Source organism: Caretta caretta, chromosome 16 (assembly GCF_965140235.1).
Source record: "Caretta caretta isolate rCarCar2 chromosome 16, rCarCar1.hap1, whole genome shotgun sequence".
NCBI classification, from domain to species: domain Eukaryota; kingdom Metazoa; phylum Chordata; order Testudines; family Cheloniidae; genus Caretta; species Caretta caretta.
In genome coordinates, this window is record NC_134221.1 from 4,367,321 (window position 1) to 4,391,701 (window position 24,381).

Here is a 24,381-nt window from a genome sequence, read left to right on the forward strand (position 1 = left end):
GAGAGAAGCCGGCCTGATGGATTCTTCCATTGCACCCGGTGTGTGTACGGCTCTTAGATAGCTGAAGGTGTGCTGACCAGAATGTAGTAAAGCAGAGATGAAACCATTTCTTAAAGTGATGCTGTTAAAGTTAGGAAGATTCATAATTTGACTGACCTTTTTACCATCTGTCTGCAAAATCAGTGCCATTTTTTGTGTCCATTTTTTTAAAGAACAAGCTCCAGTACACTGTCTTTATATACACAAGCACACTCCTGTACAAATTACCGCCTGCTCTCCCAAGCAACCATACAGTAACAAACCAGTGTCCACAGCCAAGCTCTCCTAAGCTGCACTAAATAACAAATGAGTATGCATGATGTGGGGAAACAGTTTTTCTTACAAGCTTCCAAGAAACTGTTACAGACAGTGAGTTCAAAATGGTTTTTGAAATTATGAAAATTACTTGGGCAGTTTGCTGCTAAATCACAGGGCCGATAAAATGTTTGTGCCAGGGAGCTGCTGCAGCTCCGCGTGGAAGCCTGCTACAGACACTGAAATCTGGACTCTGAGGGGCAGAGCTATTGGATGAAGGAGAGGTCATAAATAGCAGTTATATGTAGCTCATATGTAAACTTCTAGTGAGATAGTCCAGGGAAATTCTAATTACATTCGTTCTGGCAGAGTTTGGGGGCTGGTTCGGACACTTCCACTTTCATCCGTGTATTCCTTTCCCGGTTTTTGCCCTGCACCGTATTTTTATTTTAATTGCTAGAAGCCTATGTGGGTGCTGTTTTGCTCTCATCTCTGTCCATAATGACTATCAGTGAAGGATGGATGTGCATGGCTCTGGAATTAGCTTTTGATTAACTGCTCACCTGTAGCCAGCAGGGGAAGCTGATACCCTGTTTCTTCAGTAGCTTACCAAAATTGCAGTTGCTGTAATTAGATTTTGAATGATTAATTATTATTATTATTATTATTATTATTTTATTAATGGAGTGGATGTAATTTTTATCCACAATAAACTGGGGACACTGGCTACCAGTCTTCTGTACTTTTAAGGAAGGTCAAAAGTAGTTGGCTCTAAACTTGGCAGTTTCCTTATAAATTTTCTGGAGTATTGAGATCATTTCGAGGACAGTGGTGCAAGGTATGGAAGCACAAGTCATCTCTTTCACCCGCTTTCACAGAATTAATGTTCTAAGGCCCCATCTACACTAGGAAACTGGCCCACTGTTCACAGATGTCCTCGGTAATTGATCTCCCTACACCCCTCAGCTGGAGTAGGAATGGTCTTAACTACAGGTGACGATGGTATCAGAGGAGACCCATCACTGGTGATTGTCAGCACTAGGTCAGTCTTACAGCATAGATAAATCCTCGATTAACCAAGGCTCTGGGATCCCCAGTCAGATGCTCTACACAGTAACCAAGGAAGCTCAGTACTTGTTCAAATAAGGAACATTGTGCTGTGGATTTAGCATGGAATCTCTGTTCACCTAGAATAGACTTTCACCTTCCCAGGATGTGCCAGTATAAAGGTGATCTCTACATTCTTCCTGGTAATAACATAAAACAGCTGCTGGTTATAGCCCAGACAACCCACGGGGTGGAGAAAGACAAGTTTATACTTCTCATGGAGGTATCTATATGAAAAGTGTGAAAAAAACCCTGGGTTCTGATGGCAGCTGCTGGATGACCCACCAGAAATCTTCCCCTTCCTGTCTATGCAGAACATTTTGGATTTTCAGTCCAGCATATGATAGAAATTCACAAGACAAGTAAGAAGGCTGCAGTTGGGTCAATAGAATCTTAGGACATTCTGTGGGGGAGAATTTGTGGGGAGAGAGAAGGTGGAGTTTAACCCATTTCACTGAGAGCCAGGAGAGCTGCTGAGTTAAAACCTAGGCTGCAGGGAGGCTGAGGGCTCAGGTGCTCTCATAATTAGGGCTATAGTTGTATCATGGGAGAGGCCAGGGATCCATAGTGATCTCTGATGTTTGGAGGAAGAGGCACAGCGTTTCCAAAGTTGGTGTGAGAAGCACCCTTGGCAGCGTGGCTTCTGCTGCTGCCTTGGTCCAGGCGAAGGCAGGGAAGGAGTGCAGGCAGAGAGGTAACTTCCCCTGCTCCTCACCTCTTGTTGGGTGGGAGAATGGCTGTGTAAATGGTTTCAAACTATTTCGTGTAAATGGTTTTAATTAGTTTTAAAATACACTTTAAAATAATGTCACCTGCAACTTTAAGAGGTTTTTTTTTAACTATGCATTCTTGATTTTCCTCATCCTGTTTTTCCATGCCCAGATTTGTCAGATAATTTACTGTGACAAACCACTGGCCCGAGTGATTATTCAGAGAGATGGGTTGGTTACTAAAACAGGCCAGCTGGTGGGGTTCTCCCTTGCCTTGCATGGCTTCATAAGCTCCTCACTCTCCAAAGTCCCGTGAGGTAACCTTGAACACTTCAGTTTTGGTGCAGTGAGAGACACTTATCAATCCACTGGCAACCTGGAGAGTTTAAGGCGAGTTTGTCTTTATCCTGGCATGTGGCATTGGGGTCTGCAAATAGTGAGTCATCAATCCTGCAAGACTAGCCAGAGTGGGGCTAGGCAAGGAAAGCTCCAGCCATAACTCTCAGATTTTCTGTGTCTCTTTGCTTGAGTTCAGCTTCCCTGCTGAAGTTTATCTCTTTTTCTTCTCTGATGCTATTTGAAAATGAGACCAAAAGGAGGATGAGATGAGGGCTTCCATCCTGAGGGGGTCTGCAGCAGCTTTCAGTGTGATTGTGGGTCCATACAACCCGTGAGCTATCATTGATTTCTGTGCAGATTGGAGATGCGTTCCCGAGCAGGAGGGAGCAGTTGCAGTGAGTGGGGATGATCGCCAGGAGTTCTTAATGCCAAGTGCCTCAGTAAGATACACGGCTTGGGGAGGAGGGCATGATTTCATCCTATTAGAGTTTAGGGGGAAGTCACTTTTTAAAAATACATGTTCCTGTGTCACCGAAAGGTCCATCTATGCTATATAAAAACCTGTGTTGGAGGGACCCATGTACAGTTCAGTTCAGACCAGGGAACATGGCTCTCTCCAGGATTGTAAGTGGGTTTTTAAACATTTCCCTAGTCACTGCTGCATGGCTGTTCATGGCTGAGGAAGATTTAGGGACACGTTGAAAACATGCATAAGGTCCCACCTACGGTACAAGATGGACCTGTGTTTTATCCATGGTAGGGGATGGCTATGTTGTGATTGGGTCCCTTAACACTATGGTTTACAGTGTAGATGGAGCCAGCACAGCTGGGATTCTGATCAAACGAAAAAGCCTCCAATTTCTTAGCTTGCTAAATGCAGGCTGTGGAATCTCGCGAGGGAGGAACCAGAGCACTACAGATGTGGTAGCAAACTTCATAGTTACTGGTGCAGAGTGGTAGGGTCTAATAAAACCTGCATGATCATCGGCATCCATCACTCCCATGATGAAAGCCAGACATGAAAGTATCAGGGATACCACTGACTGTTTGTTTAAGGCCGTGGCCATTGTGCCCTTCAAAAGGGAGGCATTAACAATCCCTGTCAATAGTGGGCCTAGTTCCTGCCCACAGGCTCATACCAGCTAAGAGGGCAAGGGTCTAGTTCTCATGAGATTGTATACACCTCTGTTTGTGCTTCTTCCATCTCAGTGAGCAGTACTGGGTGAGAACCCATCACCTGGTCTTTCACTGCCCTGGCACCAGACAGGATGTTCCAGAGGAGACTAGGGGCTTTTTCCTGGTAGATAGAAAACTTGATAGCTATAAGCTCAGATTTTTTTTAAGTGGATGGTCACTTTCCCAGCGGCAGTGACGTCAGCTTGATGTATCAAGTTCCAGGCCCTTGGAAGCGATTGCCTTCTACCACATTCTTCAAAGTTAAGATAGTTTTGCAGAGGCATCCCAGATTCCGTCCGGAGGTGATGGTGAGGTTCCAGCTCAATCAGTCAATCACCTCTCCAGCCTTTCTTCAGAAACTTCATGTGGAAATGTGTGTAGTCTTATCTGGAGTGGACTAAAGTAGTTAGAAAGCCACCCCCCACCCCCCGCATCTTTTTATTTCATTTGACACTAAATAGGTTCAGCAGACTGTTAAAATGGCCACCTGGCTGTGTCTTTTACTGCCACCATCTGGCAGGTGTAGAACTTGAAGTTCATGTCAAGGTCCCTCTGTACAAGTTTCAGAGGAACAGCCGTGTTAGTCTGTATTCGCAAAAAGAAAAGGAGTACTTGTGGCACCTTAGAGACTAACCAATTTATTTGAGCATGAGCTTTCGTGAGCTACAGCTCACGAAAGCTCATGCTCAAATAAATTGGTTAGTCTCTAAGGTGCCACAAGTACTCCTTTTCTTTTTGCCTCTGTACAAGGTAACTCTGCTATAGTGGAACATAGGAATTGCCAGACTGGATCCAGCACATGGTCTGTCTAGCCCAATCTCCTGGCTCTGACTGTGGCCAGCACCAGATGCATAAGAGGAAGGTGCAAGAAATCCCACAGTGGGCAATTATGGGATAACCTGCCCCCCACATTAGGTTTGACCCTGGTCTCTAATATTTAGAGCTTATCTTAGGCCTTCTAGCACTCAATTTGTTAGCATTGACTATTATAACTCAATTGTCTTGTTATCCATATAAATGTCCAATCTGTCTTTGAATCTTGGCCTCCATGACATCTTGTGGCAGTGAGTTCCATGGATTCCAGTTCTGTGACTGTTCAGGAGATGTGCAAAGGATCCACAGAATCTTATCTGCATATATTCATCGGGAATTATTGCTTAGATTTGGACTTCAGAGAGAATTTGCAATTTGGTGTCTCTTAGACTAAAATGATCCTTTTGTCGCAAATTTGAAGCACCCTTCAGGGCACTGGAGATACTGCCCTGTGACCCTGACAGGCTGTGACCTGTCCTGTAGGGTTCTGGCTGCCCTGGTCGTCATTGGCTGAATCTGAAGCACCACCTCTGAGCAGCTTGTGGGGAAGGGGAGTAAAGTAAGCCCAACCCTCACTCTGAGACATCATATCCATTTACACTGGCCAGCGTCAATAGAGGGAAGGAAAATCTGCTTTGGAGTTGTCAGATTGCCCAGGCGTCACCATTCAGGTTTCACAAAGAGGGCAGTCCCTGGACTGCAGGGGGGCCTGGGATGGCCCTGCATGTTCCTGACACTGAACCTTTGGCAGGTTTCCATTGCTTTCCCTTGGTAGAGATTGGGAACAAAGTAACGGTTGACAGGAACAGCCCCTGGGGATGCTCATAGACCCTAAACCCAGAAGGGACCATCACGATCATCTAGTCTGACCTCCTGCACATCACAGGCCGCAGACCCTCACCCACCCCTTCTTGGTGAGACATAGGCAGGAAACCATCCCTACTGCCACTTCCAGAGCAGCTGCAGCAGGATTATCCCTGGGGATTGAAATGAAGCCTGGAAAGCAACATCGAGTCCCCACCTACTCAGCTGGCCATAGCCCAAGCAGAGCAGAATTGTCGGTGCCTAAGCTGCAGTAGAGCCACCAGTGAACTCCTCCGCAGAAGCCAGTTCACCTTCAAGAGAAATGCCCCCCTGGATTTGTGCAAACCAAGACCATGGGTTTGAGGTATTCATGCACAGGGTGCTTTGTGTGAGGTGCGTCCTTGTTTATAACTTTCAGATGCTGGCAAAGAGTAAATTAGTGAAGGGAGAGGGCAGCTCAGGTCTGTGCAAATGAGCCTATATCCCAGGTCTGGATGGAGTCACTGGTTTGGGGGGAGTTTCTCCTCACTCTGCTTTTCTAATGTTAGCTCGCAGATGAGAAGTCCCTTACCTTGGAGAATTGTTTCGGCTTTAAGCTGTTGAGATGTAGAAAGCAGCTTGTAATAGGGTGATTTGTCCAGTCTGCAGAGCCTAGTGCTAGGCTGGCCCTGATTATGGGATACGCTCTGCTGAAGGAAATCAGGCAGTTCCCTCTAAAGAGCAGAAGGTGGCTGAAGTAAGAGGGGGTTAGGGAGTTTCAGCTGTGCTCTGGGAGTCCTGCAGGGCCATGTCATCACAGAGTTTGGATGGTAAAGCCCAGTGAGCAGGGGACAGGAAACCCTGATTGCATTTGGGACTGGACATCAGAGCCACAGTGAGGGAGAGGCTGAGAAATCAGAAGGGGAGAGAAGAAGAGTCTTGGGAGTGGAAGAAAATGCCCAAGCTCAGTATGGACTTTTCTTTTGTGTTGTTGGAATGGACTTTGGTTTGGGACTCTAGGATGTTGTAAACTGGCTCTGGTATTAAATTAGTCCAAGGCAGGGGTATTGCTAACCAGAGAAAGCCTTTGGAAGTTCTTAAAGAGCCCTGAGGTGAGGAAAGCAGGGAGCCTGTAGAGACACCCCAGCCGGGAGGCTGTGCTCCCTAAGCAGTAATCCTGTTACATAGTTGTTGGCATCAGCCCTACAGTCTTGAGGCAATGCACATACTCTTGGCAAATGGAAAGTAATAACGAGCTCTGGTTGAGGGGCAGGAAGAGAACCTTCTTATTTAATGACCCTCTCTGGCTGATGCTTGGCACAGGGGTGTTTGGCTCCAGGAGCCACGTCCAAACCTCAACTGAAAAGAGTTGCTGAGAAATTGGGGCGAATACTGGGTTGCCCCATCCTTCAATATTTTAAAAAAACTTTTGGGTCTGGACAGGGACTCCTGTGCCAAAGGATTTTCCCAAGGCTTTTGGCATTAAGAATTACTGGTGATTCTCCCCCCTCACTGCAGACACCAAAGTGGTTCCCCATACGTCAGGTAACACTCTGAGAAGGTAGCCCCAGTAATGCACAGAACTCGGCTACATCTCATGAGCTCCTTTGACATGAGACGGCATCCAAAGGACCCCTCCTGACTCATAGAATGGAAAATCTGACTCATGGCTCACCTCCCTCCCTACTCCCGTACCTTTAAAAAAAAAAAAAAAAAGTCAGCCGATTGGAGGGAAAAATGAGACGGACACAGATCTCCAAAATCTTGGAGACATTTAAGGCTCAGGGAGCAAGAATGTAAATTCCTCCAGATTTTGTGATCAAAGAAGCAAATTAGAAGCCAGCTTTACTCAGAAACTGTTTAACTCAGAGGTGAAGCATAAATGTGCAGCTACACCCCATCCCTGTTCACAGCGTGTCCCTGTTCAAACAAATAGAACCTCTGGATGTCCTGGGTGTGTCTGGCAGTGCGGGAGGAGAAGTAGTGGGATTCCTGGCCGTTTTGGATTGGTCGAGCAGCAGCTAAAGGTATACAGTAAAACCAATAAGCTTGAAGAATCTGTCCCTTTGGGTGAGTGGGGAAATCCATTTATGTTGTATGGGATTCAGTGGATCCACAATTGCTGCAGGTCCCCTTATAAGGGAATCATGAGCATGACTATTGGAAAGCTATCCTCCCAGATGGCACAGATTCTGGGAGCTGACTGACTATCCTGGCACTAGTTCTGAGTCTTCATATCCAGAGTTCTCTCGATCTCCACTCTTCGTGGCAGTGAAGACACAGGCGAGCCAATCCGGCAAAAAAACACCGGCTTCCATAATCCGATGTTCCACCCTCCTGCACCGCTCCCCGTCCGGTATCCCACCGGCATCCCAATCCCAGATGTTCCGCGCTCCAAATTCTGGATCCCCAGGAAGCAAGGCCACGACAGGTACCAATTGCCTTTACACCATCAACTTTCTTAACTGCTTAGTGCCCACTCCTGCCCTGGGTTGCTTTTTGCCCTTCACTGGACTCAAAATCCATTGCCATCAAGGCTGTCCCAGAGAAGCAATCACAGGAAGGAGCTAAGATGATGGCACTATACAAATGATTATTAAAATCAGCAATCGCCCAGCTCCTCCCATCCCCAATTGTGACAGATTTATCATTTAAATTGAACCTTATTAAAAAGGATCAAATTAACGACAAAGCACTGAAAAGACCCTGGTTCAAATCCTGGTGTCACAAACTGAGGAGGGCTTCCTGAGTGAGGTTTGCTTAGTGGGTCGTCAGGTTTTTTTAGCCTCAAGATTTTGCTTTCCGGGCTTGCCATTAGTTGAGTGGGAAGCCATACACACGTTCTAACCGTACTTCATTCACCACGGGAACCAAGGAGTGATGAGATGGGCTCCAGCAGCAAGATTAGCAGTGCAGTTACGTTGCAGACATGTAAGAAGAATCCAGTTTGAATGTATGTCCCCTTCTTTCCTGCCCCACTGTTCTAAATAAGATGGGAAAGAAGAAACATCGTGATTAGAATTTTCAAAAAAGGTCTGAGATGTAGGGTTCACATTTCCATATGATAGTGAAGCAGTCTCTTAAATCTCTGGAATTGGAAGGTGTCTGGATAACTGGCCTTCTGTATCATAGTAGTAGAGTATGGCTAGTTAAGCAGCCTCTTATATCTGGGTCAGGCAGATGTCTGTTTAAATCATCCCTGAAATGTCTGGCATGGGCAGATGCCTAGGATGTGCTGCGTTGAGAGCGACCTTTGCTTTCCAGCATTTTAAACAAGAACAATGCTTAGGTTATTTTTGTTAGGTGACACACACGTCTGCTCCTAACTCAAAATTGCAAGGAGTGACCTGTCTTCTGACAACAACAGTTGCTTATGGGTCCTGAAATTCCTTACTGTTACTGCAGTCCCTATTAGTTTCATTGATTTTGTTACTAACTGAGGTCTGTCCGTTTCATCTAGTTTAGGAGTCCGAGTGGAGGAGACTTTTTGTTCTTTATCTAAACTTGTGACAACTTTGTCCAGTCACAAAAGCAAAAGGAGCCTAATTAGGGGCCTTAATGGTCAGAGGCCAGACTCATCAGGGCAAAAACTGGGAGATATTTTTTGGAAAGGGATTTTTCCCTTTTCTCTTCAAAAAACGTGTCAATGAACTGGGTAAACAGGACAAGCCTTTCTCTCCCTTTTTGTTGGGAGACATTACATGAAGCCTGAGCCTTGCAAATTGAGCCTGGAGAAAATAATTTAAAACCCAGGGTTTACCTTGTCCATTTGGTTGCTTCAGTGGAATGATGTATGGTGTATTTCCAGCCAGTGTCTTGTCCTAAGAGAATTTTAGTGGGTGCTGGGACTCCTAGCACAAGTACATTGGCCGAAAACTCAGTCCAGGCAGACCATCTCCTGAAGCAACACCTTTCTAATGCCCCAGTTAGTCAAAGACCTTCCCAAATGGGTCAAGGTGGGACCCAGAGGTTGGTGGAAACCCTCTATGATCCTTGCAGAGCCTCCAGAAGGGTGGGGTTTTCCACAGACACCAACCCATGTGACCTGTGTAGTTTCCTGATGTTGTCTCCGGGTTTAAGATTTGGTTGACTTTTTGCTTTGGATACAAAGGTTTCACTATGAAGAAGCAGATCTCACTTGTGGGGAAAACTGCCCTTTGCTAAAGTGGGAAAAACCCAAAGAGTCCAAGGAAAAATATTGGACCAGCTTGTTTCTCTTCTCAGTCTGGCAAAACAAAAAAAAGATTGAGAGAAAGAGAGAGAAAAAAATCCCAAACCACTGGAACTATATTTTTTTCATACATCTCCAGAGGCCTCCAGCTCATTTTCACTTGTGACATAAGCCAGGATTTGAACTTGGGTCTCTACAGGTAAAGGTTACCCCACTGTATTATACAGTCTCTTCGTCCCACTGTGCCACCTGACAAATCCCTGGCATTCCTACAACTTATCTATTGATTATTGGAGTTTAACAACTAGTCCTAGTAATAATTACTTAACTACTGAATTAGTTAGAAAACAACATTGTCCTGCTCTCCTTTATTTTAAAAATTTGGGAGCAGAGCGGATTGAGAGCATCAGGGGCTTAACACCAATTCAACATTGTAACAGCATAGCCAGTCAATAGCCGCGTGGCCCCAGTGGGAAGTGACTGGCCCATATTCATGGACCAGCAGCCACATGCAATCCAGGTGTGGCTGGAATCAAAGAGAAGGTCCTTTGCCACAGCCACAGTTCAGCAAAAGAAAGTGATGAGGCTTCTGCTAGCTAGAGTCTGTTTATGAAAATCTCAGGGGTTAATTCTGATGCCTCAACTTTCCAAGGATCTAGTATCAGTATTAAAGGGAATTTCTGACCCTGTCACCCCTGAATTTCAGGTCTCTTTCCTCACTTCACCCCACAAATTCTTTTCCCACAAAATCCATTCCACCCCCTGAAGAAAATACAGCAGAGCCTCATTAGTTCACACTGAAAACAGACCCGTTGAGAGCTGCAAATTCTCTGCGTTAGGATATAAACAAACGCAATAAAAAGCAAGAATAATGCATTCAGGCAGTGACTGTGCTCATTGATTTGGCAAGTGTAGTTTAGTTTTAAACACTTATGATTGATCCTTAATATCTAGGGCAGTGTATTTACTGCTACACTATTATAAAAGCAAAGACGTATGCATGAGATGAGACCTCACTGTTAAATCTGTGCTCGGAGACTGCAAGTTATGGGATGTGTGAATTAGCAAGGTTCTGCTGTACGTTAAGGCTCCAGGACACTGCAAGTAGTGCAGGGTTCATGGCTGTTGCTGCAGGATATTGTCACATGCTTTTAGAGCTAGTTCTCTCCTATTATATGTGTTGAATTCCTTTGGGGATTGCCACTAGAACTTTTGCTTACATGTCCAGAATAGATGAATGGCTAGGAATGCCACTGCCAGCTGGCAGGGCATTGCAGGGAATCAGAGCCTGGGTCCATGGGGGGTGGTATCACCGTGGAATGAATGTGCTCACTTTATGGGTACAGAGGGAAGGAACACCTTCCATTGTTTCTAGTTACCCCCTAAGGTGGTCTCATGAATCATTATTGGTGGGCTTCCAAATAATCCTTTAGCCCTCCACTGGGGAGATTGCTGTGCAGATTGTTTGGGGAGAATCTTAAGAAGGGAATGCCAGTTATTCATTACAATGCAAAAAGAGAGCAGTCATAGTGGCTTAATGGTGGATTCTCTATACTGCCATGGTGAGGGCCTCCATTCATCCCCAGGCCTGGTCACCTGAACCATAGGCTGTGAGAGCTGCTTATTCCCTTGGGAGGGGAAAGATAAAAGCGAATGCCTCACATCACTCTACTACAATCCCTTTTTTGCCAGTCAGGAATGGTGTTCACAGGCTCCCCAGGAGTTCCATCCAGGCCTCCTCTGCCAGAAGGCAATGTGAAAAATATCTGTGTGTTACCCCTTCAGTGAATCTGGCCCTTTGCCTCAGAGATGGGGGATTAGACCTTTCTGCTCTGTTCAAGGTCTGAGATTACATGGCACAGGAGCATGACATCTGTCCCCCTTCTGAACAATCCTGGATCCAGTACTGATCACTCACCATCACCCTTTGTTCTCCACCCAGCAGAAAGCGCATTCAGTAGGAGAGTGGAAGGCAAAGTGCAAAACAACTTTGAAGAAACAAACAGCAGCTCCCAAAACTCTAGTGGTAAGTGTGCTCACTCCCTCCTGCTGGTATTTACGATCTCCAGGGCAGGGCAGAAGTTGAATTAACTTGTGATCAAAGTAATTATCTATTTACCAGGCTCAGTCTGTAAAGTATTCAATTACTCAGTTTCAGAGAAACAGCCGTGTTAGTCTGTATTCGCAAAAAGAAAAGGAGTACTTGTGGCACCTTAGAGACTAACCAATTTATTTGAGCATAAGCTTTCGTGAGCTACAGCTCACTTCATCAGATGCATAATGTGGAAAATACAGAAGATGTTTTTATACACACAAACCATGAAAACTCAGTGTTTTCCTCAGCATCACCCCAAGGTTTGTGCCATCCTACGGCCTGTTTGAATTGTGATAAGTGGGTCTATGACTCAAATGCCTTTAAAATTGGAGACAAAGATCCAGACACAGGGGATCTGAATAATGTTGCTGTGGGGAGCCTGAGGTAAAGTAGGCCTAGTTGTTTGTGGGTATACAAGTCAAGTCTCAGTGAAGCCAAGCCATTTTTCACAGAGCAGCTCTATTTGGAGGTTTCAGAGGATTATAAATATAATGGCACTTTGCACATTACACATCACAGTGATACTGAATGTGTTAACTTTGTTGTACCTTGAGGCTGTCTCAGAGCTCATTATAAGTAGTCCCACTGGATCAGATATATCACATCAACTGACGAATGGGGGAGCATGTCGCTATCCCACCTTCCTCTGACCAAATTATATACATACTTGGGAGGACTCAATTGTATCCTCTTCCTGGGACTTCCTTCTGTTAGTAACTTAAAACAGCAGCAACAAAGCATAACCCTCAGCCTAGACAATCACCCCTAGTTTGACTGTTTGTAGAGCTTTTCCTGCAGGAACTTCTTTATCTCCTACCCTGTTTCCCTCAGAATGGTATTCCACCCCTCTTATTTTCTGAGATTGGAGCTAAAGGTACATACCTGGAGAGACTCACCATAAATATCTCCGCATCTCTATGTAAGGTTCAATAACCTGACAGCGTGATAGCCAAACAGAAGAGCCCTACATGTTGTGCCAGATCTGAGAATCTGCCAGGCTGTTTCAGAATAATAGAAACATCCTTCGCAGTTACACTAACTAGAACTGAACAGCTAAAGGACAGAAACCCTCCTGCTTCGGGGATAAGCCAACTACCTGCCAGGAGTAAGGAGAAACTTCCTCCTCGGGCATGTTGCAAAATTATCCATCACAGGGGTTTAACTTCCCCTGAATCAGCTGGTACAGCTCTCTGGACCAGAGTATGGAAAGGGAATGGAATGATGTGGGAAATCCCACGCACTCCTATGCAAAGGGCTGTAGTGAATTGAAGAGAGAGCTAGTTGTTACTGACATACTGGGTATAATACTACGGAGAACAAACCTGAACAAACTGAGGTATTCACCACAATGACCACTTTATTCTGGGACAGACAAACAAAGGAGTCTGAACTTGTCTCTGTGTGTCAGGCCCTTGTGCTCTCTAGTCCTCCTCCAACAGCTGGGCAGCAGCTCCCGTGGGTGCTAAGAGAGTGGCAGAGTCCTGGCCCCTCTTCACATCTCCTTGACCAGCAAAGCCGGGTAGCTAGAAATGACAGTAAAGTCCTTCTGTTCATATAAAGTGCTGGAATCATTGGCATGACATGCAGCAGTTCTCTGATGTGGCCCCTTCCTACCTGGCAGATCCACTCCCTGAGTCAGATCTCCTGCCTTTAGCACAAACATATGTAGCTGGGGCTTCAAACAGGTTTACTCCAGTTAGGTGCGCACCTTTGAAAGCCAATAGGATTTCGGTGCCTAACTCCTCTAGGCACCCCCAACCAGTGTGTATTACTTTGTTATTCTTGTGAGCCCTGCAGAGCCAGCTCAGCTATGGGAGCAGGAGCTGAATTATCTTCCTTCCTGTGCATTATCAACAGAACTGTTTTCAAAGGTCAATTAAAGACCAATGAATTATACCTGCACAAACTCACTGACAGGTGTGCACAGGGAGCTTAATCTGTAGACAGTTGTCACTGAGAGCATGTGGGCTGCAGAAACTTTTAATGTTGGTGAATACACAAGAAAAGGGCTCTCAGATTGGGTGGGAGGGCTGCAGTGCTGGCAGTTAGAAAAAAAAATTATTTGTAAAATGAGCATATTTGATGTGCAGCATTAGATCAGCTTGCAGCCCTCTCGTGCCTGCTTTATAGCACAGTTCTCTACTTTCACACGGTAAATTAGCACCCCAACTTTCACAATAAGACAAAAATCAAGCTAATCCCATTTCAAAACAAGGCCAAAACAAGCCAATCCCAAAGAACCCCAACACTCTATGTGACTAGGTCCCCCCGGCGTGCTGTCTGGGACTGGTGGGCCCGCTGTGCACCCCGACTCTCCCTTTCCTTGCCCCTGCTTGTCGGGAGCCAATCAAAAAAAAAAGAAGCAACTAGCTACAAGCCAAACAAGCTACAAGCCAAAAACTAGCCAACAAGAAACTCACAAGCCAATTGATCCAAAAACAAGCCCAATTTCTGTGGTTTTTTTCATGGGTTTGGCATGTCTGTTTTATAGTCACTTTTCAGGTAGAACTCTGAACACCTTGTGGCCAGCTGTAGGAGAGTCGTGTTGTAAAGCTCCCAGGATACAAACCTGTTCTTTTGGTTTAGAATCATCAAAGATGAGGGTTGGAAGAGACCTCAGGAGGTCATCTAGTCCAACCCCCTGCTCAAAACAGGACCAACACCAACTAAATCATCCCAGCCAGGGCTTTGTCAAGCTGGGCCTTAAAACCTCTAAGGGTGGAGATTCCACCACCTCCCTAGGTAACTCATTCCAGTGCTTCACCATCCTCCTAGTGAAATAGTTTTTCCTAATATCCAATCTAGACCTCCCCCACTGCAACTTGAGACCATTGCTCCTTGTCCTGTCATCTGCCACCACTGAGAACAAACTAGCCCCATCCTCTTTGGAACCACCCTTCAGGTAGTTGAAGGCTGCTATCAAATCCCCCTTCACTCTTCTCTTCTGGAGACTAAGTAACCCCAGTTCCCTCAGCCTCTCCTCATAAGTCATGTGCCCCAGCCCCCTAATCATTTTCGTTGCCTTCCGCTGGACTCTCTCCAATTTGTCCACATCCTTTCTGTAGTGGGGGGCCAAAACTGGGCGCAGTACTCCAGGTGTGGCCTCACCAGTGCCGAATAGAGGGGAATATTCACTTCCCTTGATCTGCTGTCAGTGCTCCTTCTAATACAGCCCAATATGCCGTTCGCCTTCTTGGCAACAAGGGCACACTGTTGACTCATATCCAACTTCTTGTCCACTGTAATCCCCAGGTCCTTTTCTGCAGAACTACCACTTAATCAGTCGGTCCCCAGCCTGTAGCGGTGCGTGGGATTCTTCCATCCTAAGTGTAGGACTCTGCACTTGTCCTTGTTGAACCTCATCAGATTTCTTTTAGCCCAATCCTCCAACTTGTCTAGGTGACTCTGGACCCTATCCCCACCCTCCAGCATATCAACCTCTCCCCTCAGGTTAGTGTCATCTGCGAACTTGCTGAGGGTGCAGTCCATCCCATCATCCAGATCATTAATGAAAATGTTGAACAAAACTGACCCCTGGGGCACTCCGCTTGATACCGGCTGCCAACTAGACATCGAGCCATTGATCACTACCTGTTGTGCCTGACAATCTAGCCAGTTTTCTGTCCACCTTATAGTCCATTCATCCAATCCATACTTTTTTAACTTGCTGGCAAGAATACTGTGGGAGACCATATCAAAAGCTTGGCTAAAGTCAAGGTATATCATGTCCACCACTTTCCCCATATCCACAGAGCCAGTTCTTTCATCATAGAAGGCAGTCAGGTTGGTCAGGCATGACTTGCCCTGGTGAATCCAGGTTGACTGTTCCTGATCACCTTCCTCTCCTCCAAGTGGTTCAAAATGGATTCCTTGAGGAGCGGCTCCGTGATTTTTCCGGGGACTGAAGTGAGGCTTTTTAAAAGATGGGTGCTATATTTACCTTTTTCCAATCGCCCGGGACCTCCCCCAGTTACCACGAGTTTTCAAAGATAATGGCCATTAGTTGATATCAAGAGGGAAAATTAATGTGGAGAACAGAAATCAGTGCAGCAGAGAATGCAAAAGAAACACAAAACATGAAAAAAGGGAAGACTGTTCTTAGTAGCATTAAGAAAGTCTGTACTGTTGAAAGTGCTTTAAATACTGATGCATTGTTACCTCTCTTCCAGCCCCTTGAAACAAATCAGACCACTCTCATGGTTCTGTTGAGTCAGCTTGTGTCTGCATTGCAACATCAGGAACACCTAAAATGAACTAAGAAAGCCCTTCACAAAAATCTTTTCTCTGGGCTTAAACTTGAGTTTTCTGTGGTTTGCTTATCTCTTTTCATCATGACAAGCATTGCTGCTGTGTTTGTTTTATTTTAGTAGCTTATGTCTGGCGGGCTGCAGGGAGAGTGTCAGTGAACTAGCCCAAACCAGTGCTTGGACGATGAGAACTGAATGACACCAGTGAGCCTTTCAGGGCCAGCTTTCAGTGTGTAGGTGCCTTAGGTGGAGAAGAAAAGAGAGGATGCTCCTCAGTCAAGAGAGCAAAAAATCCCAACAGTGTGTGAATTTCAGAAGCCAACTACTGCACCATAAACACCATCTGTGGTGAACTCTGGACCACAGGCTGTCATTCAGGCCATGGAGTGAAAGCAATGAAGTGTCACCTTGCGACCGTGTCTTTCTTGTTTCACTCCCTCCCCCCTTCTTTGTATTCTCTCTCTATCTCTTTCATCTCTCCCAGTTTCATTCTTTTTCTCCGATCTCCACTCATTGCTTCCTTTTGTGCTGTTTCCCATTCTGCCCTCCTCTTTGGCTCTTCCATCCAGCCACCTTTTTCTTTCATTCCTTTATACTCCCAGGAATGAGTCCAAACACATAGTCTCATTCATGGGGACAAAGGCGCACCTGCAAGTGGGCCTGTCAGCTGTGCAGAATTGCATTAGTGACTGCGAATGTCAGACAATGCTCTGGTGCCATCTGGATGCCTAGCTCTAGGCGAAGAGCTCTGTGAAGATCTGGTTTGTTAGCAGTTAGCGTGTATTGTGCTGTCTCTTACCTTCCTTCCGTTCCTTCTTTCCCTAAGTGCGGTGTGAGAAATGCGGGACAAGCGACAGTGTCGTTGGTGTGCTGTGCATGTCGCGTGAGCCGCTGATACAAAGCTCTTGAGAGGTAACTGGCACCTTCTCTCGTTAGAGGTCCACTTGCAGCTTTTCGAAGTGGCACTGAAAATTTAAAGGCACAATCCCAGCTGCCAGGCAAAGGCTGCTGGAGGGAGGGAGAGAAGTGGTGCCCAGTGATGTGCCCTTGGAGGTGAGGAAGAGTCAGGGGGTTACATGGGGGCAGTGCGAATGGTGTGTCAGGAATTGAGCTTTGCAGGCGAAGGCAGCACGCTATTCTCTGTTTGTAGTGTACAAATCTTTCGGGGGACTGGAGGCTGTCAGCTTAAAACTAGCCCAACGTTTTGATTTTTGTTGAAACCAGCTTTTGCATCCTGAGAGTGACTGAAATGTTCCATGGTACTTTTCAAATATTGTCCAGTGGAAACAGCAAAACTCTTTCCTCTGCAGCCCAAACAGCCTGCACGGAGAATCTGGAAATGACCTGGATCTTGCTGGCTTTCATCATCTGAGATGAGAGAGGTGCAGAAAGGAATCAAACTGCCTGTGTAGTGAGAAAGGAATTGGCTTGTTGGGATTCACTCACCGTTAATCATTTACAGGCCAGTTGGGAGCAGGGCTAGGCCATGCCTGAGAAGGAGCCGGGTGTGTGTTGTTCATTCATTTCAAACCTTCCTTCTGTGAATTCTCAGGGGCGCAAAAATTGTTTATGATCAACCTCCTCTAACTAGAGCTGTCAGCTGTGTCAGGTCATTTGGGCCTGTGAGGAGAAGAGAGGGAGAAAGAGAGTGACAGTCAGACAATCACACAGGCATTTACCATGTGTTTGATAGCACAGACACACACTCCACAGGGGGGCAGCATGGCCCAGTGGGTAGGGCACTGGACCTGGACTCAGGAGACCTAGGTTCCCAGGTCCACTGCTGACCTGTTGTGTGACCTTGGACATGTCATTTTCCCCTCTTTGGCTCTCCTGTTTCTTTTCCCATCCTTTGTCTGTGTTGTCTAGTTAGACAAGCTCCTGGGGGAAGTGCCCAATCGAATGCTGCCTTGATCTTGTTTGGGGCCGGTAGGCTCCTCCATAATACCAATAATAACACCATCACCCAGCAGTGCAGGTGGGCAGGAAGCAGACCAGGATGTATGTACGCTGTGCCACTTCTGTAGAGGAAACCAAAGCTCTGTACTTGGTCCTGGCCCCAAAGATCCCCTACCCCAAAGTCCAGCCAGGGTGGAGGCCCCAGCATGGCAGCATCAGCAGCTGTCTGATTTTCCAGGGGAACAGAAGCAGCTGGGTGCTTTGGGGCTGCTCTCAGCATGACCAAGCTACAGGGGACCCAGAGTGGATGGATGCTCTGACTGTTCAGCCTTCCCATGTCGTAGGCTGTGCTGGGAATGGCTGCGCCTGGTGGGGATGACATGGTGGAGGTGTGATGCTGAGACTCAGGAGCATTGCAAAGACTACACCAGATGAGTGTGTAAACAGTGAGGGTGTTTAGTCATTGGAACACACTCCCAAGGGACGTGGTGGCTTCTCCCTCTCTTCCTGTCTTCGAGACCAGATGCCTTTCTGGAAGGCGCGTTAGTCAGACCCAAGTTATTGGCTCAATACAGGGATAACCGGGTGAAATTTAAAGGCTTGTGTTATACCGGGGTCAGACTGGAGGATCTAATTGTCCTTTGTGACCTTACACTCAGTGAATCCATGAAAAGGGAGGCGTGTCTAAAGAGTGGCTCATAGTGATGTTGCAGACAGCGTTTTCTGCAAGATCGAGCACGTATATACAGAGGCGATACCATGCGTCTATGGTGTGGGAAGGAATGGTTGGAAAGCAATGGAGCTCGGATTTGAGTTTGGCCCTGGGAGCATGGCAGGGTGAGGCCACATGGAATGATGTTGGATTTAACTCCTTTGGCTCTGCTACCCTCCTGGGCCAGATTAGCTGCTGGGTGGAGTGCAAAGTTTTCATTTTGACCTACAAAAGCCTTACTGACCATTAGGCAGGGTTTCCCAAAGGAGAGGCATGACAAGGGTCTAGATGGGTGGACTGTCATTTCCCGGGCACCTATGGGTGCCCCAGAAGCTCTCCCACTTCCCTCCCGTGTTCTCACTTCTCTGGGCTGGGGCAGCCGGCAGCAGTGTGGGGAGTCACATTCAGGCAGCAGCAGCATGCAGGAAGTGGCTGAAGCCAGTGAGTGGGCAGTCAGCTTCCAGTCAGTAGGAGGGTGCAGGACTGGGAGAGCCAAGCAGGGCACTTGGGATGGGGCTGGAGAGGGAAGGGGGGAGAGGGGTTCAGGGAGGTGGAGTTACTACAAATTCAATCTTGCTGTCGTACAGTTACAGGATTTTTTAAAATGTAGCGGTTTCTGTCTGGGTGTGTGTACTTACAGTGTGCGCGTAATGTCTGTCCTTCTCAAAGGCTCAGTAGGACCAGCCTAGAAGCCAGTGGAGAGTCTTCTCCATTGACTGCAATGGACAGCCTTTGTGCATCATCAAGTAATAGAAATGCTTTAAACAGTCAGCAGTACTCTGTACCATACGCTGCCCAGTATATTGCATCCATCCAGACCCTCCCCAGAGTGCTACCAATCCATCCATCTAGCCATTGTCAGCTGACCTTGGCCCACTGCAGATTAAAGCCCTCTTTGGCAGGGCATGTCTTTAGCATGTTAAAATATTTAGCAGGAAATCTGCCGTGCTTGGCCAGTGAGGTTTGGCAAGAATGGCCCCGTTACTCACCTCTGGCTCCCCAAGGCGGCACCCCTCAGGGATTGCACCCCTGAGAGCATCATGCACTGATGCAGCGATTTACAGTTTTCTGAATGTGGGACAAAGGCCAGTTCCCAAAGGCTTTGGATGGCTGAATTAACGCTGTAATGGGTTCTTCTCCCTCACAGAGACTCAACACGCAGAGGTTCCCCACCAGTGGTGGTATTGCCAAGCCTGCAGCTGTCGCAGGCTGCCAGGGGTAGCTTGAAATGTCCATTGCTCATGGATGTGGAGTACAAGCTGCTTTAGGTCGACTGAAAGCCAGCTGGGAGTTCGGGATGTCTGCTCCTTTTTATCACAGTCGGGTCTTGAGGGAAGGGGGAAGCATGCAGGATGCCCCATGGTACAGGGAACTTCCACCCAGTATTCCCATGAGCCCCCCACGAACATACATAGTTTTGGATACAAGACTTGTTACCTACCCAAGTGCTTCCTCTGAGTGTAACTTAACTCTGCTCCCGCTTCCCTGAGCCCGAGAGGCATAAGAGTTTGGAGAAAGAGTTGGAGGAAGATGCGCACTGAATCTTGGGGTTTGCAGCCAGGGACCCCCAGTGAAAAGGACTTGTAAGGGACACCCCAGGTTTTCTTCTACTGGCACCGACCACTGTTGTCTAGCCCCATTACTGTATAGCTAGCATTATGCTGTGTCTTAAAAAAAAAAGTTTCAGAGGAACAGCCGTGTTAGTCTGTATTCGCAAAAAGAAAAGGAGTACTTGTGGCACCTTAGAGACTAACCAATTTATTTGAGCATGAGCTTTCGTGAGCTGAACATTTTAAAATAGGAATTCCTCAGACTTTGAAAGAACCAGATCCTCAGTCTAGGGAAGCTTGCTGAGACAAAATACAGTCCTGTACATGTAATAATTTCCTATAAATGGAGAGCCATGCCCTGAAACAGCTGACTCTGGAGGTATGGTGTAGGAGTAAGGAAAAATGAACTGAAGAGGATGCAGCAAGGTCTCTGCCAGTCTCAATGTTTAAATCTCTCTCTTTTTTGCAGAAACTGCAAGTCCCCTGATTTCAAATCCTTTCCCGCTTTTACAAAGTAAGTGTGATGGATGTTTGTGGTGCACCTAGGGGGTGTCTCCACCCAGCCTTGGTGGTTGTCCTGTCCTGTTAGCATTTTTCGTGAATAACTGTTTTTTATTACTGGTCTGTGTGCCAAAATATCAAAAGCATCACTTCTGTCTGTGGCTCTTAAGGGTTTACATGAGATAGAAACGAACCCAGGGTTCTGAGGGGACAGTCAGTGCTTTGTGTGGCTGCTGTCATTTTGGATCACTTCCAACCTTTGAGTGTCAGGTTTTATTAAACATGGCAAAAACACATGTTCTAATAGACCAAGGCTTGAAGTTTAAAAATGAACCCATTTCTGAGTTACATGTTTATACCGGAAAATGTCTCTTAATGGCTCAGCACTTCGAACTATTAGTGAGGTAAGAATGGGCATTGTGCCACTGGCTGACTCTTTGGTAATGGGTCAGTATTTAATGTACTAGGATTTGGGTTGCTCAGTTTTTAACCTTCACTCTTAAGCATGGTGAAGCCGTATATTCAGCAGCATTTCATCCACATGCATGATTAAGGTACATTCAGTCATTCCTGCACCCCATGTGCACACACACAGTCTTTTCCTTAGATTTCAGCCTGTGCTTGATTAAGCATGCTCGAATTTTAAGGCATTAGTTGATAAGGAGGGGCAGCCTGCTTGGTTTCTCTGCTTGTCTGGAATGCTGTGGTTCAGTTGCAGATAAGTAAAAAGAAAGACCTGGCATTTTTACACAGTTTGTCTCATTGTCTCCACTTGACCTGAACTCTGCAACCAGAGAAGGAACGAAATAGAGGGTCGACGCTTGACAGGATTGTGTTGTCCTATGGCGATCCATAATCCATATATGGTCGGGATTATGTAGAGTAGCAGATCCAATTTCATAGCAAGCAACTGGGCTACTATTTAGCCGAGCCTGTCTTTGGGACCTACAAAGCCTTTCTAATTTTGGAGAGTCTATAGGCAAAAACTAATTTTCATTTTAAAAGCTTTAAGCAGGTGAGATATATTTGAATGTGCAAGCAGCTTGCTAGGGCTGGACATTTGTTGTGGTAACATTTCCCTAAGAGCCACAGGACATTCTTTCTGTTTCACTCTCTCGCTCACTCCCATTCACACGTGTGGAAGAAGAACACTGAGGATCATTTTAGGACTAATGCAGGCTGCTTCCTGGCCATCAGCTGAGGCAGCTCTTGTAGCGAGTTGCCAATGTAAATTCCGGCCGTAAGGCTGGAGAGAGAAGGGCAGTGCACTGAGAGATGGTGTGGTCTGGTGAACTGATCTCTCAAGCTCATCCTTATTTTATTCTGAATGAGTAAGTAGCATAGGAGTGGGGACATGAGTGATTTGAAGGAGAGGAAGTTTGCACGAGTAACAGGGCCAGCGAGGTCATTGCAGGCCTAAGGGGCAATGTGAGAGGCAGTATTTGAAGGAACCAAAGGGAGCATGAAGGTGAGTGGGGTTGATGAGAGCATGGCACAGGTGGAGGAATAGCAAGAGAGGAGGAATGATTGGTAGACAGGGTAGAGCTGGACCCATGAAAGTGAGCTGGGGATTAGAGGTGTATGGAGAAGCAAAGCAGGGGGAGGATTCTGTAAGTCAGAGCAGTGAGAGCTGATTTTGATTCCACAGGGAGCAAAGATGCTAAATTGTTTCCCCCCAGTTTAAGGCGGGGTGGGGGAGAATGTTGATGCCTATCTCACTGCTTTGCTAAGGCTTGTGATCCACCCCCTGCAGATTGGCTGTATTTTCTAATCCCTTCGCAGGCTGGGAGAGAGCCATAGAGACCCGCAGCCAAATGGATGAGACAAACTGAGGATTATGAACAATTTAAATCTGAACTGACTCCAGAGGCTGATAGGAAAAGATTTTAAGGGGGTTGATTAAGGGGTTGATTTATATGGAGGTGGTGACGCAGCTGGGAGTTTACCTAGGCAAATGGAGCAAAGCTTGGGGTTTGGACTAGTGTCATGATTTGTGTTCACATTTCCTTAAGATGTGGTTAGTGGATAAGTAGCCAACAGACCGCCATGCCTCAGGCAACTGGCTGATGAGTATGTGGGTATCAGGTCTAGTTATCAGAGGAAACACAAGGGGAAATGGCCCATACATGGGACCCCAGAGTGGGTGTTCCCCAGATATGGGGATCAGGTAAACCCACTCAGGGGAGAGGACTTACTGCAGCAAGGGACAGGGCAGCTGAAAGGGGCCCCAGGGTGAGTGGGAAGAAGCGATGCCATGTCCATAACAGACTGGGTCATATGGCCTGGAATTGCCCAGTCTGTAACCCACTAGTATAGTTAGTGTAGGTGACAAGTCCCCATCTGTGCTGATCCACAGAGGATCTGAGTGTTCACAGACACCAGCTACAGAACTGTGGTCCATTAGCTGGTGCTGTAGCTGTTCTTGCTTTTTAGCTCTGGAGGGTCCCTGTGTGTCGACCAAGAAAATGGCTGCTTCACACGTCCACTCAGGAGGAGCATGGCCCTAGAGGGGCATCCTGCATCTCAAACCTGTGGAGTTAACTGTGTGACTCAAGCTCAGGAGGGAGGGAGTTACACAGCCAACTCCTCTGGAGCGTACGATGCACGTTTAAGCCACAGTTCAGCTCGGCTACATGGTCAAGCTCAGGGGCAGATGGAGACAAACTGCTCAGCTCACTCACAGGAGCTGCAGGCTGCCTTTGTAAATGGAAATTAAGTAGTTGGGAGAATGGAGGGGCTCTTCCCCCTCCTGCACCAGCCAGGGAACAGAGATTGGAAGCTTAGAACCCCTCCCAGGTGTCTGTGAGAATGCAAATGCGCTTGGGTTGGGGGGGGCAGGGGGAAATCTGCCCTATTCCCCACACAGTGTGTGAACCAAGCTGGCTCCGGTGCAAGGACTCTGAGGCCAGTTGGAATGGCTAGGAAAGCAAGTCCACTGCCACCCCTTGTCATGGAAACTGGGGTGTCTCCACAGTAGAGCCTGACGCTCAACCATCCTGGAGATGGGGTAGAGCGAGGAACTGGTCTCTGGAGAGTGAACGAAGGATTGTCCCTCAAAAGGGAAATGGTTTCCTCATACCCACATAGCCCATTACCTATGAGAAGGCATGCCTGAGCTGGGGGGCCCTGTGTCCCTGCCCCACCTGACAATGGGGAACCAGAGCCCAGGAGTTGCTGCTTGGTTAACACCAGCTTTGCGGTGGGCCAGACCTGTCTTGGTCACAGGGGTGCTGCCTAGAAACCGTAGGGTAAAGCCATGGTGACTGGCACTGTAGGGAATGAGGGCTCACTGCCTGCCTGACACCCCAGCAGACAGTCGGAAGAGAAAGTGGTAGGGTCAGGTCCCAGCTTCAACCCAGAAGTTCTGAGGTAATGGGGGCATGTGAGGGCATGTGAAATCTTCCCATGTGTACCCATCCAGTTTGGTCAAAGGGGGGTGATAGCAGATGCTGGCGCCATTCAGCTTCGATGCAGGGAGATATGTGATGGATTTGGAGCTGCTCTGTAATAACTTCTGAGTACTGTATTCTGACCTGGTTATGACTGGATGAATACACTGGTATAGTTTAATAGGGGGCTACCGAGAAAAACAAAGAGGAGGGAAAAGAATGACTCAGGATAACCCACCTCTTCGCATAAGGCTCGAGAACACAGGAGATCGCAAGAGCTGTGGCAAGTTTAAAAAAGAGCACCCTCGAGAGGGGTGTATTATTTAGGGGAACAAAACTGAGATGCGGGGACCAAGTAGGCATGTCTGAAGAAGCGGACGGTACGCCTATAGGCAGGATAGAAACGTGCAGACTGTTGACTGTTTTCAAATCCTTCTTTTCTAATTGCTTTGTTCCAAGTGCAAAATAAGGAACCCTCTGGTTTCAGAAGGCTGTCTGATCACTGTACCACACTGCTCTCAGACTCCAGAAGGGAATGCGCGTGCCTAGGCACTCTGACTTAAACAGATCTGCTGGGAACAGAACAGTTGCTATA

General features: G+C 47.0%; 1 protein-coding gene across 20 annotated transcripts in view; it reads left to right on the forward strand.

Moving 5' to 3' along the window:
• The window catches only part of ZNF618 (zinc finger protein 618), a 334,457-nt gene that overhangs the window by 286,479 nt on the left and 23,597 nt on the right, over window positions 1–24,381 (forward strand). For 6 of the 20 annotated variants that reach the window (XM_075120511.1, XM_075120514.1, XM_075120517.1 and 3 more), the window contains 3 exons: window positions 7,465–7,653; window positions 11,336–11,419; window positions 20,366–20,410. The exons of 1 other annotated variant lie outside the window; for it this stretch is intronic. In XM_075120511.1, the coding sequence (XP_074976612.1) occupies window positions 7,465–7,653; window positions 11,336–11,419; window positions 20,366–20,410 (318 nt within the window). The remainder of the gene's footprint in view (window positions 1–7,464; window positions 7,654–11,335; window positions 11,420–20,365; window positions 20,411–24,381) is intronic. 13 more of the 20 variants (XM_075120520.1, XM_075120524.1, XM_075120525.1 and 10 more) reach the window with 7 other exon arrangements.